The 12,605-nt window shown below is 40.2% G+C and overlaps 1 protein-coding gene across 2 annotated transcripts in view; it reads left to right on the top strand.

Moving 5' to 3' along the window:
• Positions 1-4,221: 4,221 nt before the first annotated feature.
• Positions 4,222-12,605, top strand: part of LOC128213606 (peroxidasin homolog) — a 32,539-nt gene continuing 24,155 nt past the window's right edge. Inside the window, exon 1 of one of the 2 annotated variants that reach the window (XM_052919507.1) lies at positions 4,222-5,349. In XM_052919507.1, coding sequence (XP_052775467.1) covers positions 5,186-5,349 — 164 coding nt within the window. In that variant the 5' untranslated portion in view covers positions 4,222-5,185. The remainder of the gene's footprint in view (positions 5,350-12,605) is intronic. The other variant, XM_052919506.1, reaches the window with a different exon arrangement.

Below are 12,605 nucleotides of genomic sequence, written 5' to 3'. Positions count from 1 at the left end.
GGTATGGCGTACCAAGTGGCTGGCTGGTATTGCGAACTTATTGACCGGCTGGTATTGCGCACCAAGTGGCCGGCTGGTATAGCGTACCAAGTGACAGGCTGGTTTGCGTACCAAGTGGCCGGCTGGTATGGCGTACCAAGTGACCGGCTGGTATGGCGTACCAAGTGGCCGGCTGGTATGGCGTACCAAGTGGTCAGCTGGTATGGCGTACCAAGTGGGCGGCTGGTATGGCGTATTAAATGACTTACTGAATGGCGTACCAAGTGGCCAGCTAGTATGGCGTACCAAGTGACTAACTGGATGGCTTATCAAGTGGCCAGCTGGCATGGCGTACCAAGTGGCCGGCTGGTATGACGCATCAAGTTTCCGGCTGGTATGGCGTACCAAGTGACCGGCTGGTATGACGTACCAAGTGGCTGGCTTGTATGGCGTACCAAGTGGGTGGCTGGTTTTCTGTACCAAGTGGGTGACTGGTGTGGCGCACCAAGTGTTGGGCTGGTATGGCGTTCCACTAAGTGGTCGGCAGGTATGGTGAACTAATTGACTGGCTGGTATGGCGTACCAAGTGGCCTGCTGTTATGGGGAACTAATTGACCGGCTGGTATTGCGTACCAAGTGGCCGGCTGGTATGGCGTACCAAGTGACCGGCTGGTATGGCGTACCAAGCGGCCGGCTGGTATGGGGTACCAAGTGTTGGGCTGGTATGGCGTTCTACTAAGTGGCCGGCAGGTATGGGGAACTAATTGACTGGCTGGTATGGCGTACCAAGTGTTGGGCTGGTATGGCGAACTAATTGACCGGCCGGTATTGCTTACCAAGTGGCCGGCTGGTATTTGGTACCAAGTGGCCGGCTGGTATGGCGTACCAAGTGACCGGCTGGTATGGCGTACCAAGTGGCTTGCTGGTATGGCGAACTAATTGACAGGCTGGTATGACGTATCAAGTTGCCGGCTGGTATGGCGTATCAAGTGACCGGCTGGTATGACGTACCAAGTGGCTGGCTGGTATGGCGTACCAAGTGGGTGGCTGGTTTTCTGTACCAAGTGGGTGGCTGGTGTGGCGCACCAAGTGGTGGGCTGGTATGGCGTTCCACTTAGTGGCCGGCTGGTATGGGGAACTAATTGACTGGCTGGTATGGCGTACCAAGTGGCTTACTGGTATTGCGAACTTATTGACCGGCTGGTATTGCGTACCAAGTGGCCGGCTGGTATAGCGTACCAAGTGACAGGCTGGTTTGCGTACCAAGTGGCCGGCTGGTATGGCGTACCAAGTGAACGGCTGGTATGGCGTACCAACTGGCCGGCTGGTATGGCGTACCAAGTGGCCGGCTGGTATGGCGTCCCAAGTGGGCGGCTGGTATGGCGTATTAAGTGACTTACTGAATGGCGTACCAAGTGGTCAGCTAGTATGGCGTACCAAGTGACTAACTGGATGGCTTATCAAGTGGCCAGCTGGCATGGCGTACCAAGTGACCGGCTGGTATTGCGTACCAAGTGGCCGGCTGGTATAGCGTACCAAGTGACAGGCTGGTTTGCGTACCAAGTGGCCGGCTGGTATGGCGTACCAAGTGACCGGCTGGTATGGCGTACCAACTGGCCGGCTGGTATGGCGTACCAAGTGGCCGGCTGGTATGGCGTACCAAGTGGTGGGCTGGTATGGCGTATTAAGTGACTTACTGAATGGCGTACCAAGTGGCCAGCTAGTATGGCGTACCGAGTGACTAACTGGATGGCTTATCAAGTGGCCAGCTGGCATGGCGTACCAAGTGGCCGGCTGGTATGGCGTTCCAAGTGGCCGACTGGATGGCTTACCAAGTGTCCGGCTGGTACGGCGTACCAAGTGGCCAGCTAGATGGCTTACCAAGTGGCTGGCTGGTATGGCGTACAAAGGGGCTGGCTAGATGGCTTACCAAGTGGCTGGCAGGTATGGCGTACCAAGAGGAAGGTTAGTATTGCGTACCAAGTAGCTGACTGGATGGCTTACCAAATGGCTGTCTGGTATTGCGTACCAAATGGCCGGCTAGATGGCTTACCAAGTGGCTGGCTGGTATGGCGTACCAAGGGGCTGACTTTATTGCATACCAAGTGGCTGGATGGTCTGGCGTATCAAGTGACTGGTAAGCCATCTAGCCGGTCACTTGGTACGCCATACCAGCCAGCCGCTTGGTAAGCCATGTAGCCGGCCACTTGGTACTCAATACCAGCCAGCCACTTGATCAAGTTGCTGCCTGGTATGGCGTACCAAGTGCACGGCAAGATGGCTTACCAAGTGACTGGTTGGAAGCTTTATACGTAAAGGTATACTTGTAATTAATAGCTTACTTTATATTTGCAAAGTATAGCTATCAAATGCAGCTGTAGCTATTATAACTGTCGGCGCAAAAATACAGCTACCGCTGTATATTTAGTATTTTTACAATAGAGTAGTATGTGTTTATAGCTGTAGCTATACTATAGATACAACTGTCCCTTGTATTTTATTTATATCTACAGCTCTAATGTATAGCTACAGTTTTAAACAGCTATAACTAACTTCTGATAGCTATTCATTAGAGCTGTAGCAATATTGTTTGTCTTACCATATGATGGTAAAGCCGCGCCATCTATAAATGTGCCCTCTACGTCTCCTTGACTTTAGGCCCTTGTGCCATTAAACAATATCTGAGCAGCCACCAGTCTGGTTGGAGTACCTTTTCAGTTTCAGTTGGACTATTCTGTTTGATGAATATACAGTTCAGATAAACAAAAATATATGAAGTGGATGAAATGATCGTTTGTTAAAACCTTGAATAATTTCCATAACAAATGAATGGTGTTCATTACAACTGACTGTTGATTTTCATTTCGATATAATTAAAACGTAAACTGATTTCTATTGTCACACAACTGAAAAACATTTGATATGTTTGATGACTAAAATGGGGATATAATTTAAAAGTGAAGATTGCTGAAGTTAAATAATGACCGTCTAACCGTCTTTTTAACTAGTAATTTGTACCGATTTAAACAGCATTAAACGTATACAATTTATGTGTATTGTTAGCCATTGACAATTAATCGGAGTCGATGTGTTTTATGATTATTTTATCAATGTAATTGAAGACAGCCCTGTCAAAATAAGCTGTCAACTGAATGTGACTGATAAAATCTGACTTGAACAGTTTGACACTTAAGGTGGGAATAACCCCGTGTTCTCCTTTGTCATAGATGTTAAATATACCGATCTGGACCCTTTCAATTACAGGCAATGGTGACTTGAATGTTATCATGTCAAAGGTTAGACCGCGCGAAACGTTGACCTTTATATATCAAAGCGTAAGATCGATTCTTCCTCAATGGGGTCTTGCTCTAAGGAAAAATGTTGCAACTTTAAAATTATATATTTGAAATTTTTACCAATGTGTATGTACATGTTTTGCTGATCTGCCTTCCAGTGGCATTTACTCTCTAACTGCTTCCAAAACAAACCGATAATGTAAATGTAGAACATATTAATAATACTCATTTTTAATTAGTAAACTTAAATGGACTTATAACTGACATATTTTAAAGATTCAAGACTTAATTACAAACTATCTAGTAGTGATTTACATAGTTGTCTTAAAAATTGTTAGAATGTCAAATGATGTTTGACGTCATGGCATAGAGATGTTTTGTGTTTGGAGCACGTTTAGGTGATCATGACATTGTGCTTTATCGATGACCCGATCAACTTCTTCAACATATCTCTGTCCTGCTTCAGTGTTTGATTTACATGCTCTTTAAATTTTACGACTTCGAATTAGACGAGAATATCATAAGCGGGGATAATATCTCTGAGGGCTTAAGCGATTTAGCCATTTTGCAAACATGGGCTATCGTTTGATCTGAGCCAATTATTGCCCATATTTGTCAGTCTAATCCTGACTATCTATGGTATTGTGAACCCATGTTTTCATTTGAATTGACTGTCCAAAGATTCATTTTTCTCTGTGACCGGGTTTGAACCCGCGATGTGTAGACACAGCCGTAGTGATTTCATTAAGACTGACTGGACAGATTTTTCAGTATTTCGATACTAATTTCCAACGGTGTTTAAACTCTGGACTTCTATTCACATGATTCAGGTGTGGTAAATATTACAGCGGATGAAGTGATCATCTTAAATCATCCTTAATAAGCAGTCCTTAAGCTATGGCGAGATGAGAGACTTCACAGCGACTGGAGCGTTTATAAGACGAAAGTTGACTGCAATGAAGTGTTTTGTACGTACTATAGCAAAGTGCAGGCATGAATCATAACAGCAGTCAGTGACAGAGTGAGAGTGAGACGGACGGGATATATAATTTAGTCTCCACATCGGGTAGTTGGCGAGTGTAGCTGAGTTGCTCTTAGGTCTTCAAGCGGATAAGATGTATTCTGATCGACTTTGACGTACTCAATGTTCACTATGTACTTTGTGGATTACAGTTAGCTTGCATTTTGCATGTTTTCATGAGGGCTAGGCTGGTTAGATCGGAATGTGAGATACCCCCTATGTGATAAGAGATATTGAGGTTCTTAAATTCATAGTAAGAGGTTATGTAGGAGGGCTTGTTTGTGTTTGAGGGAAGTAATTTTAATATTTTGAATATTTGCTTCGTAATTTGGTACATAAAAAGTGAATTGTGTATCTTGCTGTGGGGAAATGTAATAGAAGTATGTGATATTTAACCCTCTTTGTGGAAATATTAAGAGAGTTTATCACAATTAAGATACAATCTATAACTATAATGTAAACTTTAGGGGAAAATTGGATAAGCTACGAATCGACAAAAAGGAATATTTTAAAACATACCTGGTTTTGCAAATCTGTCATCATTTAATCATAAGTGTAAGCCGAAACTGTTTGGATTTTAAAAGTAAATATCGTGTGTTTTAACACAGAAAATAACAGAAGCGTGTTCATGCCTATACGTTATTTAAACTTTAGAGCCAGACAAAATAACACAAACTCACTTAGTTTTTACGACGAGGTGAATTATTTTTATAGACAGCATGGATTTTTAATTGGTTAATTGCCGCATAAAGGGTACAGTGGATACAAACAATTGACGGTGTTCATTTGAAGAGCAAGGCGGATATATAAAACAAACGTTGAAAAAGCCTGTTTTTTGCTTATAAACAAATCTCAACATATTTACAAAGGATACACAATTTGTGTCAGAATGTTTGCTCGCCGTGTGCTCACTGTGTTGGTGGGGTTGGCGGCCTGCACGTGGCTCACCAGCGCCCAGTGCCCCACCCGCTGCCAGTGTTACGGTACCACGGTCCGCTGTATGTTTCTGCAACTGGAGACCGTCCCCCGCGTTCCCCGGACCACCACAATTCTGTAAGTACTCGCTTCAATGGTATTCTAAATATGTTAAAAAGTGTTCTATTTGATCCTCGGAGGGGTGCATCTGTAGAAATGTGTGTTGAGTTCCATTCTGTAAATGATACGATGCTCATAACCATGGTTACTCTAGGGTGTTTACTTGATCTAGGGGTCGAGTCGAAGCAATATGAACTCAACTATAGCACCCTTTCTTTGTCATTTCAATGTAGAATGTTTTATGAGGTTTTTGGTATTACGGATGTGCCTTAATTAACTCTGGATGTTTGGGCTGTATTGCTCCATGGGTACATCGGTTGTCGGGCAAAATGAGCGTCTTAGGTGCGGGGGCTGGCTGTTAATTAACTTCTGTCTAGGATTAAATAACTTGTAATATTCAAAACAAATTGAACACAAAGAAATAAGCAATTTGAAACCTGTAGAAGTTCTCCCGCTATATATAGATATGTTTTTTTATTCACGATAAAATGCATTAATAACTAGCTTGCACTTTTCAATTTTATCGACTTTAAGAAATCGAACATTTGTCGTCTACGTATACAATGGTAAACTAATCTATTGAATACTTCAACAAAAATGTCAACCAGACCGTATAAAGTAGCATATTCCGTGAACTTAACATCATAAATTTTGTTTCCTAGTTAGATTTTACAAAACTGTTGAAAACGGTTTATACGAGTACATGTAAAAATATGCTTTATTCTTGCGTATAAGTCAGGTCTCATCAAATGTGTCACCATTATTAAGTTCCCATGGACCTTTAACATACTGTCTGTCAACAAAAAACTTCTCAAGGTCAAAAACACATCGTTAACTGCATATCTGTCATTGTGACATGGGACATTCGTCAGGCTCCTCGTACAACACTTGTGGCGTTAGCTTTAAAGAGTTATCAACTACCGAGTCATTATCATCACAATTGTATTTGTGAACACCTTAACTGTGAACTACATAATTATGGAGAGCGGGCTTGGACAATGCATTTACTTGCATTTACATAAAAGTTGCACACAATCTGCATACCACACCGAAGGAATGCAGTTTTAGTGTTACTTTTTGCATGCCGTGTAATTGGAGAATTTCGTACTTCACAGAACGGCTTGAAGCCTTGAATGTCAGACTTGTACTTAGTATGAAAAAGCCCACTTATCCCAATAATTGCTTCATTATTATCCAATTTTAATCTTTATAGGTGGCTTAAATTCATAACAGGTTGCTTTTCTCTTCAAATTAGAGGCACATACTTCCACTTGGAATATCTTAATGGTTGGACTTTAAGCTGTTATTGTAGTGCCAAAAATTGTTGTCTTATAGCATGAAATTATATCCGCACGGTTATAAAGGCATATCTACACATTAAATCAAACTACCAACTTAGCAATTACCTAGATAAAACAATTTCAAGACGCCAAATTGGAATGAAGATTTCTTGGCACTACGGAGCCAGACACTCTGATGAATGCTGCATACGACCATCAGTCAAGATTATAGAGGTCTCTAAGTTGGCACCAATGACCAGCAATCAGCCACAGTGACCATCAATCAGCCACAGTGACCATCAATCAGCCACAGTGACCAGCAATCACCCACAGTGACCATCAATCAGCCACAGTGACCAGCAATCAGCCACAGTGACCAGCAATCAGCCACAGTGACTATCAATCAGCCACAGTGACCAGCAATCAGCCACAGTGACCAGCAATCAGCCACAGTGACCATCAATCAGCCACAGTGACCAGCAATCACCCACAGTGACCAGCAATCAGCCACAGTGACCATCAAGCAGCCACAGTCACCATCAATCAGCCACAGTGACCAGCAATCAGCCACTGTGACCAGCAATCAGCCACAGTGACCAGCAAACAGTGACCAGCAATCAGCCACAGTGACCAGCAATCAGCCAGAACTGTAACAATCACGTCGCGCTATTTCTGGAAGCGTGTCCTCCTAGTAATTAATCTTATGATTACATCATACACGGTCCCATAGAATATTCATTTTATCATCGAAATGTTCGGTTTTCTCTGCAGGTGCCATTATTTTAAGGAATCCGTAATGAAGATTGACATTTAAGAGTTAATTACATCCATTTTTACGCAGCATAAACGAAAGAAATGTCTTAACAAAGAAAGTGTAGGTATTCCGTCATTACTCTGAACGATCACAGTACACTTGCTGTGTTATGTAGACTGCAGGTTGGCGGGGAGTCAACAATGTTTATTAGTAAGGATGAGACTAAATTCGTAAATCACATTCCAGACTGGTGTACGTATGTATTAATCTGATCCTGGAACACCGTGCTCCTGTTTTCTTAGTGTAATAACTCATGTACTACATATACACGTGTCCTCGTCTCGCCAATGATAATCCTCCCTCCTCTTCATTTCTACAATAAAGTTCAGTTACAAATCATTTTTACGACTACTGGTATATAACAAAGCACCCCGAAAACAAGTTAAGCAAACATATGCTATCATCTCAATCATACGTCGGACAAAAATGGGATTCTTGAGTACCCCTTAAGCAATAATGTGATGTTACGCCTGATTTTGTTCTTTTCCACAATTCGGCCCAAACTGTTGATGATGATGTTGATGATGATGATGATGATGATGATGATGATGATGATGATGATGATGATGATGATGATGATGATGACGCTGATGATGATGATGGTGATGATGACGACGACGACGACGACGACGATGACGATGACGATGACGATGATGATGATGATAATGATGATGATGATTACGTACATTAACTCGAACATTTTCCAATACTTGCATTATGTTGAATATTATGACATAGCAGTTTATATTAAACATGCTCAACTATTTCATGTGCCAACAGTTTACATCAGAAAACAAATGAATTCATCTGATACAGATGATGATATATTTTTTGTTTAAAATAAATACCGTTTTTTATCCATTTTGATTTTCAATGAGTCATTTCCCCCCGGATTTTATTGGATCAATTATATGGCTTTTGCTACTCAGTTTTACAAAGACCTTCTAATTAGTCTACATTTCAACACAGTCATGAGGTGCAACCACAGTTGGCTTGAACGATTAGCTGCAGAAATCAGAATTACCTGAACTACATACAAGTCAAACCTTGCAGTACACTGTTACATCTTGAAAACAAACAAAGCGGAAAGTGAAATCTCAAGTGTACATATAATAGCAATTACTGTGTACCTGTGAGCACGACCTCCGATAAGCTTGTAATTTAATAATACATTGCTTCATAATATATGTTTTATAGAGATGAATTTCACAAACGTACTAAATTATTGGCTCATTTAACATAAAAAATGGCTTAAATGTTGATTTCTGTTTTTACTTCATTTGTATAATAATTATAATCGTTGAAATCAGTTTTGAACTAATAGGAATGCAGTTTTTTCAAAAAAATTGATTGTTAAATTCCATATTGATCAATATTTTACGTGCAGTACTATGTTAAATTCCTTGTTTTTGTCGTTCATAGTAAAGTTGAAAGAAAAAGTGCGATAGAAAGCGCCACACTTCTATAACAGTGCTGTAAGAGGTACGCAGGAATTTGTCATGATGCGGATTAATTTGAAACTGACTTTATAATACTAAACAGAAACTAACAAAACATAAGAGATATGAATACAGATAAAAACGTTCGTCAGTAAGTCAAGGAGCACAAATCCACTGATCGATGATATGGCATTGTTAGTCATTGTTAGTCATTGTTAGTCATCAAGATTCGTATTCAGTATGGAACTAGTCTTTATTTAATGAGCAACATCTTTTCATGACGACAACTGCGCCACTGTGGATGACATGAGCAAAAGACAAACCCTTTGAATATTTTCTTGAAAAAACAACAATAAACCCAATAACATTTGAACATTTAATTTCCATAAAGACCTACTACCATAAATAATATATACATATTTTTTTCCCGTTCATCACAAAATATAACTTGGATAAGATAAAGTCCGTTTGTAAACTGTACCGATGCCTACTGTTGCGATATTGAAAAAAAATGTCATTGGAATGCAAATTTGATTGCCTTTAGAATGTGTTTTATGGTTCGATACGAACAACCCTGACTAGTCAGTTCCTAACTTCTTAAGCGAAATGGACTGTCATATTAACTATATGCATTCAGTACTGAAACTATCGAAGTGAAATATACACCATAGATGAACATAAGAAACACACTTGGAATGAAACCTCTACGGTCTGTATTATATATTGACTGATAATATATGTGGTAAACGTGCATCTACAGCCTGTAGTGTTTATGGGGGTGTTAATATATGTGGTAAACGTGCATCTACAGCCTGAAGTGTTTATGTGGTGCTAATATATGTGGTGAACGTGCATCTACAGCCTGTAGTGTTTATGGGGGTGTTTATATATGTGGTAAAGGTGCATCTACAACCTGTAGTGCTTATGGGGGTGTTTATATATGTGGTAAACGTGCATCTACAGCCTGTAGTGTTTATGGGGGTGTTTATATATGTGGTAAAGGTGCATCTACAGCCTGTAGTGTTTATGGGGGTGTTTATATATGTGGTAAAGGTGCATCTACAACCTGTAGTGCTTATGGGGGTGTTTATATATGTGGTAAACGTGCATCTACAGCCTGTAGTGTTTATGGGGGTGTTTATATATGTGGTAAAGGTGCATCTACAGCCTGTAGTGTTTATGGGGGTGTTTATATATGTGGTAAACGTGCATCTACAGCCTGTAGTGTTTATGGGGGTGTTTATATATGTGGTAAACGTGCATCTACAGCCTGTAGTGTTTATGTGGTGCTAATATATGTGGTAAACGTGCATCTACAACCTGTAGTGTTTATGTGGTGCTAATATATGTGGTAAACGTGCATCTACAGCCTGTAGTGTTTATGTGGTGCTAATATATGTGGTAAACGTGCATCTACAGCCTGTAGTGTTTATGGGGGTGTTTATATATGTGGTAAACGTGCATCTACAGCCTGTAGTGTTTATGTGGTGCTAATATATGTGGTGAACGTGCATCTACAGCCTGTAGTGTTTATGGGGGTGTGTATATATGTGGTAAACGTGCATCTACAGCCTGTAGTGTTTATGGGGGTGTTTATATATGTGGTAAACGTGCATCTACAGCCTGTAGTGTTTATGGGGGTGTTTATATATGTGGTAAACGTGCATCTACAGCCTGTAGTGTTTATGTGGTGCTAATATATGTGGTAAACGTGCATCTACAACCTGTAGTGTTTATGGGGGTGTTTATATATGTGGTAAACGTGCATCTACAACCTGTAGTGTTTATGGGGGTGTTTATATATGTGGTAAACGTGCATCTACAGCCTGTAGTGTTTATGTGGTGCTAATATATGTGGTAAACGTGCATCTACAGACTGTAGTGTTAATGGGGGTGTTTATATATGTGGTAAAGGTGCATCTACAGTCTGTAGTGTTTATGGGGGTGTTTATATATGTGGTGAACGTGCATCTACAGCCTGTAGTGTTTATGGGGGTGTTTATATATGTGGTAAACGTGCATCTACAGTCTGTAGTGTTTATGGGGTGCTAATATATGTGGTAAACGTGCATCTACAGCCTGTATTAATATATGTGGAAAACGTGCATAAAGCAGTATTTTGAGGCAAAATACAAAGAACACGCATCAATCAAGTTCAAAGAACATATCTTTTCGAATTCTGTAAGCGCCAATTGTTTGATAAGCCGAAATACATATTTATTAAGTTTGTTCATAATTTATGAAGCACTTACTTAAAGGATAATTGCAAAGCAATCTACAATTTGGTTTAAGTATTTATTTTAGCCCTAGTTGGGTTGAATCAGATATGGACAAGAATCGGTTAACGTATGTGCAAAGGCGTAACATTCATAATATTGCAAAACCTTTAACAGCAGTGTCTGACGAGTTGTTTTAATGTTATAAATTTTCGCAAAATCTTTATCTTGTTATCAAAGCAAACGAAACCCCCTGTTGAAGGTATGAAGTTGACTGCCAGGCAGCCCAGAGCATGTTAAGTCAAGACCAGCATTGGGACAAAGAGTGGATTGATAGTTGTATAATGTGATATGCAAACTATTTAGCTAATGTGCACCTATTTCTGAATTAATTACCGTCGATAAAATGAGATATTTTCATTGATATTTACTCAACCGTTCTTTTAATGTTTATAGAAAATAATGAGTGCTCGACTTACTTATAGAAATGTATAAAATCAAAATGTTTTTAATATACCTGCAATATCTGGCGTCAGTCTTTATCATAAATCTTTCAAAAAGTTGATACAAACATCAGCAAAGAAGTCAGCAATTTATAGTAAGATACGGAGGTTGTTGTGTAAAGTAAGTTGCGGAGGTTGTGATGTATAATACGATACGGAGGTTTTAATTGATAGAGATACGGAGGTTGTGGTGTAAAGTAAGTTGCGGAGGTTGTGGTGTATAATAAGATACGGAGATTGTAATTTATAGTAAGATACGGATGTTGTGTGTAAAGCAAGCATCTTGAAATGGAGGATATAAAGTATGATATGATAGGATTGTAATAAATTATACTAACTGGTTTGTGGTCATCCACCGAACCAACTCTTCTTAGACAGGGTATAAAGGCATTAATTGCCTTCTAAATATGGCACTCGACTCGTGTTTGAACACAACAATGAATTCCTTTAAAGCTAACTGAGTCCATGTTTATATTTCATTAAGTCGGGGCATACTCATTTCCAAGCTAATTACCGAGGTTAAAACTCGATATGTTGTTGTGAGAGTTTACAAAAATAACAATACATTAAGCGTTCCAGAAGACCCGGGCTCATTTTTATGAAGGCCTCAAGTCTGACTTCACATTGAAGAACTTCTATATTGAAGAACATTGGCACCCTCAAACATTTCAGCCTTACTCGCACAGAAGGTGTATGATGACTACACTATTTCGCACCAGATGTCTTTGTTAGAGGTCGTGGTACATCATTTCGCACCAGCTGTCTTTGCCACAGAAAGAAAGTCGCATTAACTGAATACCCAAAATAAAGATGATCTAAGACAAAACAAAGAAGTTCAAACAAGGTCGATACAGACTTCATTCGGGATGCATCTATACCTATAGTTATTTACCATGTGGATATGAAAAGCACCAACGAGCCACTGAATGTGCGGTTAACCTGGTTCGCACGCGTGGTCTCTTTGTTGATAATTTATAGAGAGAGAAACAAAATTAAATCAGGTGTTCGATAGAACTTATAGG

Source organism: Mya arenaria, chromosome 13 (assembly GCF_026914265.1).
Source record: "Mya arenaria isolate MELC-2E11 chromosome 13, ASM2691426v1".
NCBI lineage: Eukaryota > Metazoa > Mollusca > Bivalvia > Myida > Myidae > Mya > Mya arenaria.
Note: the sequence above shows the minus strand (reverse complement) of the source record. Positions and strands in the feature narration are given on the sequence as shown.